The sequence below is a fragment of the Neolamprologus brichardi genome, chromosome 17 (assembly GCF_056152115.1).
Source record: "Neolamprologus brichardi isolate AB-2024 chromosome 17, ASM5615211v1, whole genome shotgun sequence".
Taxonomy (NCBI): Eukaryota; Metazoa; Chordata; class Actinopteri; order Cichliformes; family Cichlidae; genus Neolamprologus; species Neolamprologus brichardi.
This window is the reverse complement of record NC_142120.1, coordinates 19628223-19652943: the sequence shown is the minus strand read 5'-3', so window position 1 is coordinate 19652943 and position 24721 is coordinate 19628223. Positions and strand designations below refer to the sequence as shown.

General features: G+C 39.1%; 1 protein-coding gene across 9 annotated transcripts in view; it reads right to left on the bottom strand.

Moving 5' to 3' along the window:
- abcc9 (ATP binding cassette subfamily C member 9) overlaps nucleotides 1-24721 on the bottom strand; it is a 69357-nt gene that overhangs the window by 12674 nt on the left and 31962 nt on the right. For 4 of the 9 annotated variants that reach the window (XR_015716696.1, XM_087831029.1, XM_087831028.1 and 1 more), the window contains 19 exons: nucleotides 23438-23476; nucleotides 18559-18660; nucleotides 18369-18453; nucleotides 18210-18290; nucleotides 15686-15823; nucleotides 15476-15601; nucleotides 15287-15386; nucleotides 14908-14981; nucleotides 14506-14700; nucleotides 14015-14175; nucleotides 12882-12951; nucleotides 12521-12678; nucleotides 12160-12252; nucleotides 9556-9658; nucleotides 9297-9410; nucleotides 8497-8617; nucleotides 4901-5031; nucleotides 3020-3098; nucleotides 181-289 (listed from right to left, as the gene is read on the bottom strand). Coding sequence is in view for 6 of the 9 variants with exons in the window: in XM_087831029.1 (XP_087687155.1) it covers nucleotides 181-289; nucleotides 3020-3098; nucleotides 4901-5031; nucleotides 8497-8617; nucleotides 9297-9410; nucleotides 9556-9658; nucleotides 12160-12252; nucleotides 12521-12678; nucleotides 12882-12951; nucleotides 14015-14175; nucleotides 14506-14700; nucleotides 14908-14981; nucleotides 15287-15386; nucleotides 15476-15601; nucleotides 15686-15823; nucleotides 18210-18290; nucleotides 18369-18453; nucleotides 18559-18660; nucleotides 23438-23476 (2079 nt within the window). In the remaining 3 variants the exon portion in view is untranslated. Of the gene's footprint in view, nucleotides 1-180; nucleotides 290-3019; nucleotides 3099-4900; nucleotides 5032-8496; nucleotides 8618-9296; nucleotides 9411-9555; nucleotides 9659-12159; nucleotides 12253-12520; nucleotides 12679-12881; nucleotides 12952-14014; nucleotides 14176-14505; nucleotides 14701-14907; nucleotides 14982-15286; nucleotides 15387-15475; nucleotides 15602-15685; nucleotides 15824-18209; nucleotides 18291-18368; nucleotides 18454-18558; nucleotides 18661-21221; nucleotides 21261-23437; nucleotides 23477-24721 lie in introns of all 9 variants that reach the window. The other 5 variants (XR_015716697.1, XM_087831030.1, XR_015716698.1 and 2 more) reach the window with 3 other exon arrangements.

Sequence of the window (24721 nt, the reverse complement as noted above, 5' to 3'; positions counted from 1 at the left end):
AGTGCACAAATTATAGTTCTGATTGGTAACACAAGAATAAAATTATAAACGGCAATCTCTGGGAAGGAAAACATGGCGAGGAACCAGATCCTACGGCTTTACACAATAAGTCTTAAAAAAGACATTTTAAAAAAGGATATAGTCAAGTTCTCTGTAGGCAAGTTAATCACGAGTGTTTACCTTATTGATCCACTAAATAAGACGGGGTCCTGGAGGATGATCGAGAGTCGAGACCTGAGAGTCTGCAGAGGAAGCTTACAGATGTCAATCCCATCTATGATGATCTTTCCTGCAAATAAGCAAAACACTGTGTTCACATTCCAGGTACTTTTATAGCCACCGACACTCCTCTCATAACAGAAAAATAACAGTTAAATTATCCAGTACAGCTTTCTTCTGAACTTTCTTTCTATATCTACAGCTCATGAAGTTCATTTATAGTGGCACTTGAGGCGTGCTGTTCTCACTGCGACCTTCTCCTGAATAAAAAACGTTGCTGCACAACCGCAGCACGGAAAAATGATTAGGATGTTTACAGTGAATGTGCAATGTTGTTGCTTTGAAATGGCTGCCGAGGTCTGCAGCCATCAGTCAGTTACCATCTTTAAACTGACTTTGCTGCATCAAGACATGCAAGCAAGTCAAGTTAGCAATCTGTTTGTGATAAATCGTCAAAAATTGCAAACCTGTTGCTGTCGACGTAAACAGAAATTCAACTGAACTACAAACAACCAGAGTTGGGTCAGAACCTCATATATTGGAAATTTCTTTGCATATGGTGACGTAGTTGTGATGAGCTGGAGATTTTAATTGCAAAATGACACAGGTGCTCAGAAACCTTGTTTTTATAAAGGAACATAACCAGAATGGAAACCAGCCGAGTCTGATTGCAGCGAAACGTGTCACAGAGGATTTGCACTCATCGGCACAAACTTGTATAGGTTTGCTTTAATTAAACCACCTTTAATATCTACCCTTTTCTCCTAAAGCTCTTTCATGTGGACACGATGAACGACCCTGAACAAATGTTTTTGTTCAGCTGAACATAATGTTTTATTTTCAGGGTGATGAAATCAAGAATGTTCTGTACAGCTCACTCAGAAGAGCAATCACCAGGAAGGTGCTCTGCTTTTATTTCACTACTTTATAAGGAAATGTTTCTGACACAATGTGCTTAAATTTACAGTTAAATGAACTGTCTTCCCAGCTGTGTGTGTGAGTGCATGGAAAAAGTGACTGTGTAATCTCACCCCTGTCTGAATAATCTGTCTAGGAGCAGCCGTCATCAGCCAGAGTGAAAACAGAGTGGTACGATTACGACTTGCTTTCAAAATGCAATAACTAAAACAGACAGCTTTAGGACTTTATTTCTGCCCTCTTGAAGGAACATGTCTAGAGCCTGGAAACGAGTGCAGGAGAATGGGTCGAGCCTTTTTGTTATGTCCTTATCCTAGTTCTTTGATACAAGAGTCTACTTCAGGTTCTCTTGGAGTAAAACAAGGCAGTCAAAGAACAAAAAGGCCTTCAGATTTGCACTTAGCAGGACTCGCACGAGTGTTTAAAAAGAGCTGAATAAATATTTCCTCCAACATATACATAGTACTGCAGTAGTGGCTGATGACTGAACACCTTTTAAAGGAATAATTTACAATAAAAAGTGCTTTAGTTCTAACAAAACTCACTGCAATATCTAGCGTCATTTTGTCTCTGGGACTCAGTCACCTTAAATACTTTTATTACTGCTCACTCTGACAGATCATTTATAGCATATTGCATTTATAAAAGTAACTCTAAGCTTGTTCAAGTTGTATTTGGGTCTATAAATATCATGGACAGCTTGAATCCACATAACAATCATCTCAGATTCAGGAGGAGCAATCCAGCTTCGGTTCTAGTTGTGGAACAGCTCTTTACTGTCAGGAAACTTCTGGAGCAGTCATGAAGTTTGCCAGTCAAGTCTACATGTGTCAGGTATACTCCTGCAGTACTGTGTACCACAGTGTTGTTACGAGCCATCAGGTTATGTAACCAAAATCATGTCTCCTTCCTCTCTCCCACACAAAGTCAAGCATGCTTTTTGGTATCTGGTATTGGTGCTGGTATTCACCAGGGCTTCCCTTGGTCCCCGATCCTACCTGTGATATTCAGGACATTGTTAGTATCAGCTTGGAGCCCATTGTGCTCTCAGAACTGCCTTAATTTCTCGTGGCACAAATTCAACAAGGTGCTGCATTCCTCAGAGCTGCTACAGATTTAGCAGCTGCTCATCCATAATGTGAATCTCCTGTTTCTCCACATCCCAGAGGTGGCTACTGGACTGAGATCTGGTCACTGTGAAGGCCATTAGAGTACAATTGATTTCAGCTTTGTGACCTGGGGCATTTTCCTACTGAAGCAGCAACAATACTCAGGTGGGCTGTGGTGTTAAAAAACATAAAAAACTGAGCAGCTGAGAGCAAAACTTCTTTTATGCAATCACCGAAGCTGTCCCTGCTGGCCATTAGGAAGACTGCAAGATTCAGAAGCAACGGCTTCTTTTCTGAGACTAAATCCATCTTTTATAAACAGTCTCACAACAGCTTTCCATCAACCAAAGAAGAAAAAGAAAGAAGGGGATGTGAAATCATGAATCCACTCAAAACCTCATGAAAAAGTAATTAAATTTCACATAATAGTTTCATTTTACTCTTGAAAATCTGTAAATCCTCCTGTCAGAAACATCTTTTGAAGGGCAAGGTTTTTATTTTGTAAGTGACTCAGAGGAAACTGGAAACCAAAAACGGGGAACATAACAGCGTGATTGTTTTTGCCTTTTGGGTCAAGTAGAACCCCGAGGGAAATCTTTCCGCAAAGTTTCCAAACAGAACAGAGATTATCTTAATGAGACATAAACATACCGAACCAGAGAAAGAAAGGGAGGCTTCAGGGACAGAAAGCAAAGCTTGAAGATTAAAGAAGTGGAAAAAAACAACGTGCTCTCTCCTTGTGAGGAGAGCTAACAGCATGACAGGAGACTCACCTTCAAAAATATCCACCATGTTGAAAAAAGCCAACGACAGAGAAGACTTCCCGCTGCCTGTGCGGCCACAGATCCCCACCTGAGGAGAGAAAAACCAATAAGCTTCACTGCGCTTGATGTTGCTGTGAGACATCAGACACCTGTGTGATAACAGGGTAGCAGCTATATGCTGTGCGTGGATGGAGCTTGGTGACCAAGTGTCATTTTACAGTTTATTAGAGGCATGTGGCTGTGAGTTCAAAGAAAGCTCCAGCAACATCTCCACACTTTAAAACAAAGTTCACCTTAGGAAAGGATCAGCCAGGCTACACAGGTCTAAATTACTAAGCACTTCAAAGCACATTTAATTATATCTTTATAGGTATCCTACTGTACAGGCGGTGCGTTTTTATGTAACACAACCATTTGTATACGTAAGCACGTCTACTCTGAATAAAATACATGCCAAGCGTAGGCTGTATATAGAAGATGGATGTTGCTACTGCAATATACCCACGGATTTTTACACTCTGGTTTTTAAAACCTGTGTTTGGGACTAGTTTGATTTTTATTTCATAGACACATGTAGCCGTAGTTCAGAGGGCAGAGTGCTAAGCACCAGTTAGCCAGTTTCATACATAAACTCTCAGGGTACAATGTACAGCAACACATGTTTACCTGTTATTCCTGAGAAACAGTAACAGGAGAATTTTACTTAGCACAGGAAAGTCTGTGGTAATTTATCTTTCAGGAGTATAATCTTCACCTCCTCTAAGCAGATGACTTTTTTAGATTTTAAATTTGATTATTAAGCAGATAACATTGCTTGCTGTGCTACAGGAAAGTCCAAGAAGATTTTTTTGAGTCTGTTTAAAAAGTATTTTATTAGTCTGTTACTTAGTTTGCAACATGAACTACATGCAGTTCACTAACCAAGCTTACTAATGTTTTAATAATAATAATAATGGATTGCATTTATATAGCGCTTTTCTAGGCACCCAAAGCGCTTTACAATTCCACTATTCATTCACTCTCACATTCACACACTGGTGGAGGCAAGCTACAGTTGTAGCCACAGCTGCCCTGGGGCAGACTGACACAAGCGAGGCTGCTATATCGCGCCATCGGCCCCTCTGGCCAACACCAGTAGGCGGTAGGTGAAGTGTCTTGCCCAAGGACACAACGACCAGGACAGAGAGAGCTGGGGGATCGAACTGGCAAATCTCCGGTTACAGATGAGCTTCACAATCCCCTGAGCCACGGTTGCCCCATTTTGTCTTTTTCTGACTCTAAAAAAAAAATCACAACTCAAATAGGTGTAACACGGACTCTCTCCATTTTTGGAGATTTGGAGGAGGTGCTCAGAGTCTAACAACAGACTTTGAGGAAAATGAAAAGGAGTTGCTTTCCATCCAAGAATCATTCAGGTGTTTTAAACTGCTCCGGTCCTTCCAATCATTACTGTGAGTAAATATTCTCTTCCCCCTGAACTTCCCATTGGGCCTCTTGGGAAAATTTTCTCCTGTCTGTATGACACTGCATTTTCATTGCAGTGTTAAGTGAGGCCCACGGTTCTTTGCAAACCTCTGTGACTCACTGCTCCTGCAGACATAACTTAAGAAAAGGTATGCTGCATAACATGGACATGTACGCCAGTGTCAGACTTCTGAGTGAAGAAGAACTCTGTAAAGTCCCTGTGGGCTGTCTTATATTAAGGGACAGGCACTTAAAAATTGATGAAAATAAAATTGTATATATGGTAGACTTAATGGGAGCTTTGCCTCCACACATCCAGCATTAACCGACTTTATTAACTTTAGGAAATCTAGTTCCACCACTCTACCAGATGAAAACTCCTGAATGATTGAATGATTCCATTCTTCACACAGAATCAGTATTTACCTTCTGGCCTGGTTTGATATATGCGTTTACGTGTTTGAGCACCGGTTTGAGCATTGGGTCGTAGCGCACACACAGGCCCTGGATCTTTATCTCACCGTCCTGGGGCCAGTTCTCAGGGACCTGAGAGGCATCTGTAGAGAGAGACACAGAAGGTGGTTTATTCCTCTCTTTTTTTTTAAAACTTTAATTCTTACTCACTCTCAGACCCTTCAGATCAGAAAACAGCTCTTGAAGTTTAAGAACACCACAACAAAAAGCAGACCTCTTACAGCTGCTACTGTCTATGTAACAGTCCTGGATGGTGTAAACAGGAGCTATAGACCATGCGGAGCATGTCATAACACCACAGATAGGAGACTTTTCAATGATCCCTTTGCCCATAGATGGGACTGGGTGTGCTCAGGATGGTATGGGTGAAAGCCAGTGGACCTTTTACTGAAATTCTGATTATATGCCACAGCATTTTACTGCTAAATATCCTGCAGTTTTTGAACGATTCAGACTCTATCCAGTACTCTCTGATAATGACTCTAATTTTTGCCTCAAGTTGTAGCTTTTTGAGGCTTCAGAACTGAGTTGGCCTCAGTCCATGCAAGCAAACTATAACAATTTCTTTAAAACTCGATTTGTGTTTCTTTGTTTCTTTGGATAAGGTTTCTGTTATTGTTAGTATGTAGTTTTCTTTTCACACAGTTGTTGGCAATTTCCTATTTTATCCATTGTTTATGGTTTATTTTCTAGATTTCAGTTCTTAGCTTCAGTTACTGTTGACTTTAGGATTGTGTGTAATTAGTTCCCCTTTGTTTCCATTCTGTTCCTTTTTCTGTCTCATCTATTTTTCTTCCTTATATCTGTCTAGTTTCTTTAGTTTCTTTAGTTGCTTCCTGTCCTTACTTTGAAAGGTTCAGTTTCCCTTGTGAGTAGTGTTTCGTCCTTTCTCTACACTCACAGTTTCGTTGATTGTCTTCAACTGTGTTTTAGTTCCCGCCTGTTTCCTCTTTCAGAAAGCACTTAGGATGCTTTCACACCTGCTGTGTTTAGTCCATTTAAATTGAATTCTAGTTATTTTTCCTTGATGGTGCAGTTCATTTGTGCAGATGTGAACACAGTAATCGCACTCAGGTGTAAAACAACCCCACTAAGATCCTTTGTAAGAAGGATCTTTGTGGGGAATGGTGAAGAACCAATCATCTATGATGTAAACGTGATCCGACCTCGATCTGAACCAACTAAGAGGTGCACACTGCAGGTCTAAGCTAAAAAACAAACTTCCCTTTGCCTCATATGCTTTGAATTCTGGAATGTGGAAAGGTACTATAAATGTGCAAAAGTCAGTATGGACTAGCAACTTACCGTACCTCTGAGTTCTTCAGCTTGGGTTTCTCTGTGTTTTCTAAAGAAGTATTCCTACTGTTTCCTGGATGCTTTGCTCTCTGCTAATTCTTACATTATAGAACTTTTTGTTATTTAATCAGCCTCAGATGCTCATCTTATGTTCGGTTTTTGTCACCTAAGTCCTGCATTTGATTTCACAACCCTGAACACACAGTGGTTCATGACAGGAACACAATCCCTGGACAGAGATGTGTATAATCACCCGCAGAGGGCAATCACAGCCAGAGTGACTGCACCTCAGGTTTTGTTTTTTGTTCTTTTACACGTCTTTGCTATAATAGTGCAGCCAAATTTCATTTGCTTATTTATAACTGATTATTCATTAATTTTGATCCCTTTTGCACACGTTTGTTACAATTCTTTCCTCCCTGGTGTTTTTATGCTCCGTTATTTAGCCTCTGTCTCTTTCACATCTCATTTTGTTTCTAATGTTGGTGCTACATATGCACTAAAACAGGGGCATGCTGACTTTTTGGGCCATGGCTGTGTGTTCCAGTAGTGCCACTAATGCACTGAGGAAAAGGTCAAGAGGCTCTGGGGGGCTAACAGCTAACCTCTGTATTCCAACATGCTCACAATTAATATGGTAGCATGTTACAGTTTAGAAGATGTAGTTCTGATCAAGTTTACTTTGCTGTGTTAGCGTGCTGTTTGTTTTGGTCATAAACCAAGGGGACTGTTTTAACTGAAACAAAAAGATGAAGGAAAAAAAACACTCTCCATCCTGAGTTACAGTAAACAATAAAACCGCTGCTGGCAATTATTCATATTTTAATATCAGTTATGATTTTGGCCTCCAACAGTCAACTAAAGAAAATAAAGAAAATATTTGCGTGTTAGCAGTCCTATGACATGCTACAAAAAAGCTGAGTCTGCGTCCTGCATTGATCATATTACTGCACTGAAAGGTAAGGATTTCATAGTCCTGCTTTTAGCTTACTCCTCGTTTGCTTCTACCTTTATCAGTTTGCTGGAAGCTTCCATGATGTCAGTGAGGACTTTGGTTTTGTGGGTCATTTACTGTAAGAAAAAGGCTTCAGTGGAAAACTCAATCAGATGGATGATACTCATATGAGATACAGAGAGACAGAGAGCCAGTTCTTAACTGGACTTTCCTTTGTTTCTGATTTTTTTTTTTTTTTTAAAGAAAAATTTGAGATAAAGTATTTTCTCGTTCCATCGTGCCTCCTTTTTTTTATCCCTTCACTTTCTTCTATCCATTCATCAAGCTCAGGAATTGTTTTTGTTATGTTTCCTGAAATACTGTAGCTGCTCTGCCTCGGCGACCTGTTCTTTGGCTGACCAGCGAAAAATTTTCCCGTTTTGTACAACATGTAAAATAGTTTGGTTGGGTTTGGTTTAATTTTGGCCTGGCTAGGCATTAGTACTCTCAGTGGTACTATGCTAAATTGATTAAATAATGTGTGAATAAGTGTTCATGTTTTGTCATCTCTTCAACTGAGAAAAAAAGATGCCGGCAGCTTTTGCATTTCGCCATAGAAACAGTCCATAAACCCAAACACACAACTCATAAGCAAAAGATAAAACTATGAAAAAGGTTTTACACACATACACTCACTGAACACAGTGAACCTGTTCACATCGCATGCATACTGTACAGTCACAGTCCACTCCATTCCTTTGGCAAACAACCATACACAGATCTGTGTGTGTGCGTGTGTGCGTGTGCGCGTGTGCGTGTCATGTGGAACATCAGATGTCTAAATGTGTTTACAAAGTCCACAGTTTGTGCCATCGCACTGCAGATGCAATTTTATCACACTTTTATATACTGACGCTGCTGGTGGAGATGTAAAGACATACTCCGCCATGTTTAGGCCACATTTTTCCATCAAAGACGTCAAAGCTGAGCAGTAAATAGACACCAAAGGCCCGCAGGTTTGCTGGAGGAACTGTGCAAACCACAGTGCAAACCACTCGCATGTTTACTGGGATTGTCTGGTTCTTAAAGGCTGCTGGAGACAGATGTGGAGGGCACTGCAAGGCATTTTTGATTGTATAATTCCCCCACAAAGTAAGTTTATATATTTTAGGTCTATACCTCCAGAAAGGATGAATAGAGGAGTAAGTTCTTAGAAAGACTGATTAAGAAGAGCTTATGATGAATACAGGGATGTAAATCACAATAAACATTTACAAAATGTTGCTATATCTGCTCCATCAGCCTAACACTGAGTTACCCATAGAGCCCTCGTAGTTCTCCGACTCTGTGCTGAGGAAGCTGTTGACCTTCTTCACAGCTGCCATCTGAACCTCGAGGTCTGCCAGGTTCCTCACAACCCAGTTCAGGTAGTTGGTGACCTGCACAGAGGCATTTTTGTAGCATGGAGATCATATTTATACATCAGCATCACTTTGAATGGCACCATGTGTTGCCAAACTGAATAATTGGTCTGTTGCTTCTGTTGTTGCTGTTGTTAATGGTTTATATTAAAATCTAGCCTGACAGGCTCATTTGGTGTTTGTTTTTTTTGTTTGAGCCACAAAATGTGTTAATGAACCCTGTTGGTGAAGCCCTGCCTAAAGCTGTGTTCAGAAGTCACAAATCAAACTATCATAAATTCCTTCCATTCTGAATCAAATAGCTTCAGTCGCACACAAACAGTAAAAGTAAGCTTTCAGGCTGTCAGCAAATCCACATTGCATGAGAAAATATCAGATGATTAATAATTTTTCTATTGTAAGGGAGTGTATTTGGCTGTATTTATGTTGTCAGGTGAAAATTTGCATTGGTTCTCATCTTTACACAGACTTATTACACAGCAGAAATGATCCATTAAATAGTAAGTAATATAATTTAAACTCAATTTGTTTGTTCTCCCGCGTAACCCCGTAATTTAGGTTTGAAACACTTGCTTTTAAAGCACAGTAATTTAAATTAGTGTCTAACTACGAATGGAGGGCAACTCACTGACTGAATAAAGAGTAAAAAAAAAAAAGACAATAACAATAAAATGAATACATAAAAGAGAAAACGCACAGTGAGGGCGTAGGTAAGGCCCAGGCCCACCAGACCTCCAGGATGAAGCCCGTAATGGAAACTCCATATTGAGGCTGCCGCCGCTGCCAGTACAATCACTGCTCCAAGGTAGTCCTGCAGAGACATCAGGAAACAAAATATCACTAATACAACATATTCATAACAAATCCCAACCCGCAGCAAAAGCTTCAGATCTTCTCTCTCTCATATTTATATAACCAAACACTTTCTCCTGAGTCCGATGAAAAGAGTTTCTCACCGTTCGGACCTCGAGCCAGCGGTTGGCAGCAGACAGAAACAGGTACGCTGTGTTGTTGGTGTCGGTCAGCTCCAGCATCCGCTGTTTAAACCGAGCCTCGTGTCTGCAGCAAACATGTAATTGAACAGAAGACACATCAGTTGTTTAACGGCTTCACCAATGAACTGAACTGCTGGTGCCCTCCTGCCTTTGGCTTTTGATCACTTGCTGACATCATCTTCCCCTAAATCCTCAATAATGAACACAAACAATAAACTCACACAGGGAGTACAAATAACAAACAAAACGCAAACAGGAAGCAAGAGAAGTACACTGTTTTTCAATTAAAGAAGGGGAGCAGCTCGACTGTACTTCAGCCTGCTGAATCTCAAAGTTTTATCTTTGTTTGTATTCAGTAGTAAATCACTGCCATCTAAACCAGACGTGGTTTGGAAGGAGACCAGTGGTTACGATAATGGGAACTATCCCACGATTGCCAAGAATCTGTCTCAACACCAGATTCACTGTTTTTGTGTGTGTGTGAGTCCTTCAGTGTTTGTATATTTGTGTGTGTTAGGAAGAGGAAGTCCTCAGGGGAAACGAGGAGAAAAAAGCGTGAGAGCTGCTTAATGTTGGATTATCCGGACGATGGGAACGAGGCTGAATACAGAAATACAAGAAGATACTTCTCTCACTACCGCCACAGGAACGGCAGCAAAGCACAACACAAAATGTTTGAAAGTAAAACCTAAACTGTGACAGCTTACGAGAGAGCTGCAAAGACGGCAATCCTATCAATCTAAAGGGCTCTGAACAGCTCTACTATGGAAGGTGACAGGATAAAAAGTGCTAAAGGACACTTGAACTCATTCCATAATAAAGACAACCTTCCCTGTACCCTTAATGAAGTGTTTTGACACCTCAATAAAGACGTGTTTGATGACCATTAGAACGGTCTCCAGATTTTCCAAGCCTTGCTGCACAGGCAAAGATCATCTTCAATAACTTCACAAACTCAGTCATTTTGCTCTATCAGTCAGCACGAAATACGAAACCACTCAGTTCAGAAAAGAGCTTCAAGAGTTATACTTTTTCTATAGAGATCTCTTCTGTAGTCACACTGTGTGGACTCAACTTCAAAGTTTGGAATTAGGCATGCAAAGGTGATGCCTGTGAAGTACTGAATGCAAAAGCCAGTCAAAGCCGGTCTGCAGCAGATAAAGCCCTGGCCACGCGTGCCAGATAGCTAGCTGGATAAGGAGCTGAGCTGCACCAATGCAGGGATACTTTGTTGCACTCTGACTGAGGCTTTATACTTCCAGGATAAATCTATGGTATGTAGCCTACACCATAACATGATGTATTTTTGCCTAGAAATGGAACTGCACGTCACACTGACGCAACCCACAGGTGTTGTGATTGGTTTATTCAATACTATAGTTTCCTCTGAAGCAATAATACTGATTTAACTTTTCCTCAAAAGTAAAAAATCGTTCTTTCTACGAGTTGTTTTTGAGCAAAGCTAGCTGACCAGTGTCTTCATGTGCTCTCATAATGTCACTAACAGCACATTTCCTCTCTCATTGCAGAAAGATTTTATGTCTTTGCTTTGCCTCTTTCATTTTTATATCTTTTAGATCAGTCATGTGCAATGATGGATACACCAGTAAAGTTGTCTTTTATGTGTTATTGTTCCCTTTATTTAGGTTAAAATTGGCTGGAAGTCTGGAAGGTGTGCAGTGATGAGAAACAATCAGTACCTACCCTTAAATGTGTTAAATCTAGAGTAATGTGTCTGTATTGAGAATGTGAGGAGTGGAAAGTAGAGATATTTGTGTTAAAATTTAGCGATAGGAATCAAAAAGATGTCAGAAAAATAAGGAGCATGTAAAGTACAGATGCCTGAAAACTATAGGTACGTACAAAGTACTTGTACTTTGCCATTTTCATATCAGTGTCTATTGGGCCCAAACATTGGTATAAAATGTCTCCATCTTTATATTTGTAATAATACAGCACAAACTTAGGATTCATAGCAAATTATGCAGTGAGCTTTTTTGGACCTCTGCGGGTCCCAGACCTCATTTGAGAACCGCAGACTTACAGTGCCAGTCTAGCTTCTCAGTCATCCAGGTCAAGGTCATTTAATGGGATTGATATGAAAGTAAGTGGACTTCTTTTAGGCTCTTGATGATGTTCTACCTCTTATCTAAATGTGGCATCAGAAGTGGAAAAACCTGAGATTTGAAACATCTTCAGGAACTTAAAAGAAGTTCACTTGTTTTCAACTCAAGTTACCACAGGCAGAAGAAAAAAAGACACAAAACATTAAAATAAACATGAAAAAATGTTCATGCCTGTAAAACATGACTGAAGTACATCTTTTACAAAAGCTATGCCAATACACGCTATCTTCTATATTCCTCTTGATTTCCAGTTTGAACTGAAGAATATAAAAAATTCACCACTGTTTAGATTTCTTCTGTTTACGAATGATCTTCTGCAGAGCTCAATGGAAACTCTCTTCTTAATAGCAGCCGTAAAATCGTCTTTCACATTTTTTGACCAATTTTTAGAAAAAAAACAAGGGTTGCAAATTTCAGTGCATGAAAGACAAACATGTACCTGAAAGCTCGTATGGTGGTGAGACCTTCTGCAGTCTCAGAGAAGTGGCAGAGCAGAGGAAGCTGTGTTGAGTCATCGAGGTCTTGGAGGTCCCTGAGAGGAGGTGTTTTTACATATGCATATCACTTCATATGAAATCTCCCATGCACAAGTGTACACATGCATATTACACACTGAATCCTATTTGCATGATGTCCTCTGGTGTACTCATTCAGAATTCATGTTCCCATAAATCATCAAGTTGATGTTTCCTGTTTCCTGCAGTGAGGAGATTCAGCTCACTGCATCTAAATAAACTCCCTGATTTGTTTAGATAGAAAAATTATGCACTGCAGCTACAACAAATACACTGTGGACATACTTGGAGGCGACTCTGAAATACTTCTGAATGAAGTAGAAGGCCACAGCCAGGGGAACCAAGGCAACCAGGAAAATAGGAGTGATTGAGGCTATGACCCCGATGCCTGACAAACAGAGCAGCGTGGATCTCGTCAAAGATTCCAGCGTTGAAGGAATATGCTACAATGAAAGGAAATGAGGAAGTGGGAGTTCAGTCATGTTTGCTTCCTTCTTTTAGTTTAGCAAAACACAAACAAATCACAACTTCACTTTGACGGCTAACCAGGAATAATAATTAAAACATCTGATCAGTGCAGCAGTTGTGTATGCGCTTCCACATGGGCCTCGAGTCCATTATCTCTTATGCATATTCATCAGTTTACCTGGTCGATGATGTTGGTATCAGCTGAGAATCTGTTGAGGATCTGCCCCAAAGGAGTGATGTCAAAGAACCTGTGGAGAGAGGTGTTTAAAGAAGGGTTATGTAATCCTGAAGAAAAGAGATGGAGGCTGCAGAAAGAGCAACAGAAAACTTTCCATCAATTACGAAGACCGATGATGAGCGAAGAACAGCGGGACAAGTGCAGCCACACACATTACTCAACTGTTTCCTTAGAGATGCAGCTCAAGTGTGAGGATGGTTCGCCAAAGTCCCCAGTCACACTCAAAAACACACTGTTCAGCAGATCCATCCATCCATTTTACATAATTTCCCCGAGGGATCAATAAAGTATTCTGATTCTGATGATTTTCTACTACTTACAAAAGTGATGTGAGGAAATACAATCAACGCTCCCCTGACTCTCTTCCATTCATCACCACATATTACTCTTCCAACAGCACACTGAGGCGTTTTCCAACCCAGCCCAGAGATAATTCATCCATGTCCTTGCTCCTCCAAGTCTAACATACCCAAAACGCCTGCACAGAAGTTCAAACTACCTTTTGATGCACAGTACTCTAAATGACTGCACCCTTCACCCCATCGTTAGGGGTGACCCATGACACCATTCAGAAAAAGCTCAGTTCTGCGTCTTCTAGTGCCAGTCTTAATATTATTATTATTTGGGGCACTTCCTACAGCCATAGGTGAGCCCTATGGCACAATGACATAGGTGCTGGATCAAAACCGCCAGCAGATTTATTAAAAAGGTTAATCCACATATCAAGAAGCTCCCATGTAAAGGCTTCACTCTTTAGGATATTTGTTAGTCTTCAAACTCAGACCGCTAATTAACCAGCAAATGCACAGCTTCACCTCCAGGGTCCATTCTCGCTTCAGCGCAAAAAAACAGCACAGGTTATAAGTAAAATAAAAAATACAACTTTTACACACACCTTTACTACCAAGTAAACACATATAGATTAAAAGACTAAGAATTCAGCATTTAAAAGACAAAAACAACTTCCAACAGGTTATAAAAGCAGACGTAGGTTTGCTTAAAAGATTAAATATGAGCTTCGAGCTTTTTTACAGATGTTTACTCTGGTCTTGTTGCTGTTCTGTTTTATGTACCTGATGGGAGCGTGGATGATCTTGTTGAGGAGGTTGTGGTGCAGGTTGGTGGCTGCAGAAAGACCAAGAAATTCCACAGTGAGGGAGGTGATGAGGCATAAAGTGATGCCAGCTGCGCACAAGATGATGAACACTAGCAGATAGTAGGAGTCCTGCCCTCGCTGACACACAACAAGACAGAAATCACACCATGGAGAAACAAGAGCAACATGTCAGAAACTAATATTAAATGTTTTTAAAATACAAATAGAGCCACTGTGATGTCACCAACTGGTTTCTGATCTCTGCATTTTTAATCATTCAGTTAAAATGTACATTTAATTTGTATATATTTTCCCTTATTATGCTCTCTGCAACATTCAGAGAGTCAACAGGAGATTCAGTTCATAAGTGATTTTAATACATTATCCCAATAAAACTCATTAAAATCCTAATAAAACCGATTACAATCCCAATAAAACCCATTAAAACCCATGACAGACATATTGTACCTGCACTGTGGTGTTGATGAGTCTGGTTCCATTAATATACATGTCTGTTCCTGTTTCTGTACTGGTATTGATTTTTGACGTCCAGTTAGCCAACCAGTAATCGATCGCCACAATGACGGAGTGTTTGAGGAGTTTAGAGAAAATCATGAGGAAGACCATGAAGAACCCCCCAGAAGACAGGTAACACCAGCACACCTGAGAGAGCAGCATGGATCATAGTAAGAAAAGCAGTAGTCACTGTTATTTGGTCGGTCAAACTTGTTATTCCTCTAAAAAAATAGTAGCAGGTAACTAACACCACACCAAACAACTGTCCAGTAAATTAGCTCAGGTTATTTTTCTTTTGTAGCTAACAACACTTTAAATCACGAGAAAATGTCATTGTGCAGATGAGTGGATTACCTTCCACGGGATCTTTGACCTTCTGTTGGTGGTCGTGGAAAAGTTGTCATCGTCTTCCTCCTCGGCTTCTTCTTCTGTTAGAATAAAATCACATTTAGAAGATATCATTTTTATTTTAAGGTGATTATAAATTAACCATTTTAATCATCACAGATGGTATTAAAGATGCCATGGTGCTAAATAGTGTTAGGTTACATTCAATTAAAATACTAGAAGTACTTTTGAGTACTAACATGTTTTGGTTATTTCCTACAGTAAATCTAGAATATTTTGGAGAAACAAGCACTCCACCAAACTTTGACAATGAACCCTAAGATGGCACTATGTCTATGTGTCATCATGTCTTTTCGGGAGGAAACTCTGAAAAGGACTCTGTCACCTTCATCTTCATCATCTATTTGGTTCTTGGCCTCTCTGGAGTAGAAAGCTCTCCTCAGCGTCTTCCTCTCAAGTGTTGTTTGACTGTCCTGCTGAATGTCCTACACACCGGAGGAGTGGATATCATAGGAGAAACATTAGAGTAGACAGAAAGCTTTAATAAACACTTAGCTGCAGATTTATACCTTACCTTCTCCAGCCCTTGATCCTGCCTGTTCATCAGGGTTTTCCAGTGGTCATAAAGTTCAATGTCATGAGTCTGAATGTCCTTCAGAGTTCCCTCCCGCAGGACTGTACCATCCTTCATTGCTATAATCTGGACAAAACACACAATATAATGTTAAGGCTCAATGAAAACTAAATTTATGACATGTATGTTCCTGCAAACAGAAGGCCCTACCCAGTCTGCATGTATAAGATATTGCAGTTTGTGGGTGACGAGAACCACGGTTCGTTTATCATCCTGCAGAAATTTAAGGATTCCTTCTTGCATCAAATGATCACTGAGGTGGATGTCGAGTGCTGAGAATGGATCATCCTGCAAGATTTAAGAGAGAAGCATGGATATCAGTTAATCTGACAGATGAATGACTTTCTCAATCTGAAATGCTTTTATACGTATTCAGTTTAAAAATGTTTAGTCCTGAATACTTATGTAATCAACTGGTTTAAACTAACATTTGTAACACTGACACATATGTCCTCTGCTCTGTCATGTTTCACTCTCATAAGTGAATACCTGGAGGATCACATTTCGTGAGAAGTATTCATGATCATAAAATACTTTCAAATTGAGTTTATTTTCAAATGAAAAGCAAATCTGATGTATATCAGATTTATGACAGACAAAGCCTTAATTAGAGATGTGGTGGATAAAAGTCTCTTGAATATAAACAATAGTCTATATCAGCGGTCCCCAACCTTTTTTGCGCCACAGACCGGTTTATGCCTGACAATATTTTCACGGACCGGCCTTTAAGGTGTTGTGGATAAATGCAACAAAATAAAACTAGTACGGGAACTGAAAAAAAGAAGATTTATTCACATGAAAAGACCCAGGAAAACCGAGTTAACAATCAAAACCATAACAAAATAACGCTGAAAACCGATAAAAACCCCGAAAACCATACATTTCACACCTGAGCCTCAACTCTCGCGGCCTGGTACCAAACGACTCACGGACCGGTACCGGTCCGAGGCCCGGGGGTTGGGGACCGCTGGTCTATATCTTAATGCTCAGACCCTTACTTGGAAAAGTCTATTTTTGTACTATCTGTACTATGTTACTATTGATTGTTTTTTCATTTTTTAAAAAATTGTCATGAGAAAAGTTTTTTAAAAATCAAACAGAAAGTTTCTAACCTGAAAATGAATCCAACAGGAAGTGCAAGAATATGCAGTTCCTCAAATGGCCACTAGAGGCTTGCTCCATACACTATGCTAACTTTAAAGCTAGTTGAGAGGTGTCATATTTTTTGGCAAGTACTGTAAAAGGTCACTGGTTTGCTTCTGGCTGGAGGCACAAATCCCCTTTGGGGTTATATCTGCAAAGGCATTTTTGGGGGGCTACCTGCTTTGGCAACCCCTTGTGAAAAGAGAGCACCTACAAGTAGCTGTGGAGTCACAAAAGACAATTTTGGTTTCTGTGGAGAGATTCTCTCTTTATGATAGCTGGACAAAAACTCTCCGATTGAAACTCAGTCTTTAAATTTCCATTACGAGGGGAGAGACTACTTTGACTGGCAAGTACCTTTGGATGCCGCCTTGTCCACTTGTTAGCTTTTATTAGCATGTATCTATGTTGGCTGGGTGAATCTGTGATGTCAAAAGGTCATCACTTCAGGCTTTTGGAAACCAAAATGTTGACTGTCAGTATGCTCAATTCGAGGCTTCAAAACAGAAGGTCATGGACCAGTGTGTACATTTTTTATGTACAGTCTATTTTCAGTCTATTTATGTACAGCATTTTCTTGCAACACTGGACATGGTTGTATTTTTCATATAAATTCAGTTTGCATGGTTCCTCTTCTGTAAAAGACATTTAATCTCACTTAGACTTCCTGGTTAAATAAAGGTAAATCCGTTAATAAATATTTATACTTTATGAAACGATGGAAAAAACTGTAATGTGAAATTTCCAAGCAGAAATGATTAGTCGCACCATGTAAAAGTTAGTAAATTCTCCCTGTGTCTCTGTACTACCTGTTCTACCTCATTTCTGAGATAATTTTGATTATATCCAGCTCTTCATCACAAGTTAAACTCCTCAGGATAACAGCCAGATGTCCATTAATCTTTGTGCTAACAGGACGGCGGATGCTATAATGTGTGTTTTATACTGTGTTAATGAAGCCTGTGTTATGGCTGTTTTATGTCTTTCGATGTGGGAGTGTATGACGCATATATTCCAGCCCTGATATCAGATATGAACAGCACAAAAGAAAAACATTCCCTCCTCATTATACGTTTCATTTTTTTCTCAACCATCGTAGACATTACAAAGGGTCATGAGTGTATAAAGGAATTCCACTGATGGATTTTAATGAGGAATGTATGCTTGCTAATGGACTAAAAATCGAGGTGGCAGCAGGAAATTACACAACTACTCAGACAGATAAACAAATGACAGCATTCACTGTCATTATCCCAACGGCCACAATGTACTGTGTGTCACATAATACATCACTGCAATGATACATTTAATTATATAAAAAAGGGAAGGTTAGAATACTACAGAACTTAATCTTGTAAAGAAATGGCATTATCTAATTTGGCTACAAATTAGGAGTAAAAGTCTTTATTTTACATTAAAAAAAATTCAAATTGCACATTGTAAAAAGGAAAAAAAGGACAGAACTCAGCAGGGTTTCCAATGTTTTGAACATTAAAAAGACAGTTTAAGGGAAGGAAAATTTTAAGCTTACCAAGAAAACGATGTTGGTGTTTTGGTACAAAGCTCTGGCCACACAGATTCTCTGCCTCTGCCCTCCACTCAGGTTGATGCCCTGACACAGAAACAGATAAATTAAATCCCTTTATGTGATTATGGGTTTTTTTTTAAGGCAAATTAAAAACTTGCATACTCTCTCTCCAATCTCAGTCTGGTCTCCGAATGGCAGCAGGTCAATGTCTGGCTGCAGAGAGCAGGCGTCAATCACTGCTTTGTACCTGAAAAACACCCACGAACAGGTCAGGAAAGCTCTCAATGTGCATCACATCAGAACACAAAGCACCGCTGAGGTGAGCTGTAACTGTGAGCTGTGGGGTTCTCACCGCTGTTTGTTGAATGGACTACCAAAGGTGATGTTTTCCTCCACAGTAGCGTTGAGCAGCCAGGACTTCTGGGCAGCGTAGGCAACAGAGTTTCTGTTCTTGCTGTGTGCACCACGGGAAATAGAGGCAAAAAGATACCAGGTAAAAAATGCAGGTCATGGATTCATAAAGCTTTAAAGAGCAGGGATACTGATCCACCTTCACAGCAATGTTGCTTACAGTTCAGCATCCTTATGATTGTTAAAGTATTTAGTTATTAATATAATAAGTCATCCACTAAGGAAAAGCTAACCTAAAAAAAGTAAAGCAATCTGGTTTCTTGAACAAATAAAAATACTAGTGTTTAATTCCAACATTACGTTTTAAATATAAATTTTTAAGTTTAGTCTGGAAATTTATTTTTGTTCTCTAAAACCTCTCCATTGAATTCAGCACCATAATACAACATCACAGCTTTATTTACAGTTATCAGTATGTAGCTTTTTGCTGTATCTAAAGGCAAAAGCTAACATAAGATCAGTAGTCCTGTTCTGATCAGCTTTATGAAAGTGGGACCCAAACATAAAAACAAAAACAAAACGAGGAGGAAGAGAGGGAGGATTATGTTTGTAAATCTGTCAAACTCCACTGCAATGTAAAAACAACTTGTCAGATATGAGGGATAAATATGACGGTCTTGGATGAGGTTAATGATGAGCTGCAAATTATCAACAGTTAATAATGATAAAAAAACAACAACATGACATCATCTACAGCAACACAATCATGAATACAAACATCAACACGTCAAAAGCCACTGCTGGGAGTCTGAGCCGAGACCCGCTCTGGTGTGAAGTCGTTAACGAGGTCAGAGAGCTGTGATGATGACAATTTTCTAACATTTTGTCTCCAAAAGTTGTTTTTCCGGTAAAAACTGACTGTATAGTAAGTAATATATATAATCGTGTAAGATGCCCGAATTCAGCCATTTCTCAGAACTGTACTGTCTTAAATTGTGCATATTCAGAGGTATAGATGAAATGTAGACCCTGTTGGAAAGCCACCTCAAGATGGCTCCTTGAGGTGGCAGTGTAAGGAGTCTTTGGGTGCTGCTTAGGCTTAATTACTGATTATCTACATGTCATGAGGTGTTGGTTAAGGGGTGCCTGAGGTTGGCTAAGAGGGAACAATACATCTTTGCTCCCAGCTGCTGATTTCATCTTAAATTTAGTAATTGATGGGATTATGTAAAGCAAATAATCCCAGTATGAGCTGTCATACATCCAAAACTGGAAACACCATTCAAAGCCTGAAAATGAAAGTCACCAGTGTGCAAACATTTCTAGTTTTTGCATACCATTTTTTAATTATCTAACAATTTGTCCAAAAAAAAATCCCATTTCTCATCTCATTTTTTCATATTTATGGTTGGGGTATCCTTCAGCTGTGGTTTTTCTTTCTCTGGCCTTGTTCCTCTGACACAGGTTGGTTGTTAAAACTTTAAATCAACTAGCAAGGCTATGAGTCTAATACTTTTATTTATTTTTATAATCTAGATTTTACAAAATTCCTAAAATGCTTGAGGGAATGAGAAGGCTCCAGTGGGCTAATTAACAGACAAAAAAGGGGAAAAAAGTTCTAATTAAAATTTTCTTTTGAACCTGTTGGCATGCCTACAATTTTTATTCTAAAACCATCATATTACCCTCAAATCATAAGAAAATTAATCTTCTTTCCAACAAAGTCTTCCTCAAAGCCTCCACATGTATATTTTTTGATCTGAAGCCTTTAGATTGAGAGGTCTGTCATCCAACTGCCAATGTCAACAAACTGCTATTATAAATAAACTTTTTTGGAGAAAGAAAGTAATAAAGTGGCCAGCTTCCGTTTTCTTTTTTGGTGCTATCTTCTAGCAGAAATATTGCAATTGCATCAGAAAGTCAGTTTATAGTCTGTTTATTTGTTTGTTTGTTTTTTTGAAGGGGGGGGGGGGGGGGGGGTCCAATGACTCCCAGCAATAAAAACAAAAACAACACACGACACGTGAACAAAGAGCAACACAATGAGCAGAACACTCTCTGAAGGCTGATGGTCTTGAACACACACAATATGACCTGATGTAGCAAAATCATTCAAGAAAGACAGAATAAACCAATAAGTGATCCATCTGTGGCTCCTCATTAAGCTGCTCTCTTATTGAACTTGGTTCAGGTTTAAGAACTTCAATCACATTTCAAGTCCTCATAAGCATTAGATAAAGAAAATCTCTATATTTAAAAAGTTAAAATAATGAAACGCTTACTGGACTTTTTACCTCTTTACAAAGCAAAAGAAAAAATCCATAAAAGTAAAATAATATTGCATTAATAAACTGGCAACCTTGCATTGCTTTTTAATTTCAGTATTATAAGCTGTGTATTCACTAAAGAATTATGTTTTTTGTCTATGACTAACACTATATAATATTGATTTATATAGAAAAAGACAGCTTATATGTATGTGTTCAAGAACAACAACCTGGCTATTTGCAAAATGGCAACTTCTTCTGAGGCACAGTAACAATGACAAATGGAGTTAAAACTGAAAGAGGAGGAGAAGCAGAGGAGAAAGAAGAGGAGGAGGTGAGACTGAGGGGTCAAAGGGTCACATCATTCTGAGGTCGAGACCAGAAGAAGAGCGAGTACCTCCTGATGTCTTCGTCAGACTCCTCTGCCTCTGACCAACTGTCAAAGTCAGTGTGTTAGAATTAGCCTACTGCCGTCCACTGCATGTATATTTGCGCTTACGTGTGAACACAAGGACAAGACCACCGCAACAAAAGCAAAGCGATAACAAAACACAAAAGATGAGCTGCTGCTTCGTTTTTTAAGGAGGAAAACCAAAAGCACGAAGAAGAAAAAAAACATGAAAACAAATGGAAGAGCCACGTCGTCATGTCAAACCCCAGCCTGCCAGCTGTTAACTGAATTAACCTTCCCACCCAGAAAAGAAGGGCTGTGTAAGTGATGCAGTCATTGTCTGTCCGTGATAATTAGGTTTTGTGGCTTCCTTGACAATGAGGTCGTGTATTTTCTGCGACCGAGAGCGTGTTTGTGTAAGAATCATATCCCAGCTTAAACGAGCACAGAAGAGCCTTCAACAAACAGAGAATCTTCGATCAAACTGCTAAATCAAGCCTATTTACAGAAGGACGTGCAGCATTAAATACGCCCTGACTGCACTTTAAAAAGTATCCAACCCTCTCATGCTAATTTAAGCTCAGAAACATTTTCAGTGTTACTTTAAGGATGTACTGTTTCTTGTTCTCCAGCTCCAGTACTATTGGAGGACTAGTAATAGAGTTAGTAGAGTAGAGTTTAAAGGTATACATTTCAAAAATTACATGGTTGTCAAAAGTCATACACAAAAGTCAGCTAATATATTTAAAAATAGTGAGTGAGAATCTGGCAAGAGGAGTGCTAGAACAAAGAAAAATAGTGCAACACTGTGGTGTATAAACCTATAGAATAATGACGTGTTCAGTTTAATCAAAATCAATATAATGATTGATGTAATAAATATGCATAGATGTTTCTTGCATGTCAATGAATATTTGATTTTACTGTTACATCTACAGTTTAACAAGACATGAAAAATGAGTAAAACCAAATTAGCTTTGAAAAAAAGAGAAAAGTTTAAAAGCATCATGTTTTACAGTGTAGAGGCTGCAGAGAGGACAGCATTTATACTTTTGAGTTTCGTACGTGGTGTATGTTATTTATTATGTTTGTTGTGTTTATCTTTATTTTAAACAGCTGTAAGCTGTAAGAAATTAAATAACGCATAAATTATCTTCTCTTGCAGTTAGTTTCTCAATATGTAACACTGCAATGTAACAATTTTATATTTTTAGATTAGTCTTATAACATTACAAAAACATTACAACAGCGGCAAGAGTTACGCAAGTTTAAGACCCTTCTCAGATGGTTTGGTCACTCTAAGAGCTTTCAGTGTGTTAAACTTCTGTACTGGTTCTCTTGGCTCATGGAAATCAGTTTAACCACTGAATAACATGAAGTAATCGATGCATAAGGCATGTGTTACGACGATACAGTCTGAATGCTGTACCTATCCTGCTACAACATTCAGACTGATTAATGTCTCTGCATCAAAGCAGAACCAAACAGTGAATGTCTCATTCCTCTGAGGCCATCATCAGCCAAGAGCATCAGATATCCTAATGTAAGGATAAAAATTGTGTTCCTTCAACATTTGAGAGAAATATGAATGTACTGATAATTATGTGCCTTCCACAGATCTCCAATATTAACCTCACTCTCCAACTTCAGGATAAACCTCAGTGCTGCCACTCAGTACAAACGTGCAGCAGATTTTAGAGTAAAAACTCTCAATGATAGCTGTGCATGTCCACATGGTTCTTTTCTGAATTTCAGTACAATTTTGCACTAACTCAGCAAACACCAGATAGAAAGTGTCCTTGGTAAACACAGAAACTGCTTTACCCAATATCAGCACTGGCTTCTGTAGGGCTCATGAACCACAGCCGATCAAACCTTCAGATTACTTCCTAATACGATTTACTTACTTAACCTTCATAACACACGATGAGCGATAAAAAAAAAAAATCATCCAAATGGCTAAATGTAAACGTTGAAAGGCATAAAAAAATGATATGGAATGATTTGTAACTTCTTTATATTAAACTGATGGGGAAATGCTGTGCTCAGTGAGGACTAATTAGGACTAATAAACTAATTTAACACCAAGAAGATACTCATGCTTTTGCCAATACACCCCTTTAAAATAACATGAGGGTATGCAAGTGAGAAAATAGTACCTATTTTCAAGCCTGAGTATTTACAGTCTGTGTTTAAATGACTGTAGACCAGAGAGAAGGTACCTTATGTTCCCCTCGTGGATCACCTCACAATCAGGCTGCCTGATATGGCAAGAAAGCAGAAGGTAAAGGGAAAGAAACCACACACACACAACCACACACACACACACACACACACACAACCACACACACACACTGGTTAGTGTGCAAAGAGAATATAAGAATATAAAGACAGAAATATAGGTGATAGAAATTCAAAAATCCTCTAAAAAAAAGCAACTGAAACTTGAATTACAGAAAGAAAAGGAGTCGTAGTCACAGGACAGTTATCTAATATGACGGCGCACACTGCAGACACCTACAGCGACCTTTTGTTTCCATTTCCAGCTTCACATTGCACACTAAAAATCTGTGTATGTCATGGTATTTGGGGCTTTTTAAATGACTTCTTTAATTTCTTTAATGACTTTAGTTGTGGTCAATCATGATAACTAATGAGAAGTTAACAGGCCTAAATTTCTGACCACAGCTCTACATAAACACTTACGTTTATTCAAGTAACCTCCCAATTTTAACACCTTACTGTGGGTGAAACTCCTGAGTGAACCACTAAAAGTGTGGAACTGTCAGGACATTGAGAAAAACTGATCACAATTATGGAATCAGCTGAGATGTTACAAATGACCAGTGTTATCTCAGAACTTCTCTTCAATTAGCATAAGACACAGTAGAAACCAGGAAGTCCTTTTCTCTAATAATAAAATGTCCAGAGACGACAAACACAGCTGACCTCTATGTGTCGTAGAAATGGCTCATTCCTGAAAGTGAAAGCAGAATCACCTTCAGGCTATGAAGCTATGAGATCTGCTTATTACCAAATATCCTCCTCGTAATTGATTCAGCCAGTGTCATTTATGGTTTGTGAGGCTGCATAACCAGTTTGTCTTTTGCAGTTTAATTAAATAATAAAATGAATGAAAGCATCTTTGGTGTAACTCAATATCCCCCATATTTTAGCGAATGAATGGCAATTACATTAAACTCGGGGAGAACATAATGCTTTTACACATCATTGTTTGACTCTAACTGAGTCCTCCATAATTGATTTTATAAATGGAAAGCTTTCCAGAGGAGAAGCTGACAGATCCCAGATGACCACGAGAGCGGCAAATTAAATGACAGTGATAGTCGCTGCTGGACGTTTGACACTAACGAGCCAGTAATTGATTCTTCTCGTTACTGTCAGCATTACTCTGTGCACAGACAAGATATTATTAGTTTACATTTGTTCCCAATCATGGTCCATCATGAAGACGTACCATATGCGGCCAGATGCGTAAAATAAAA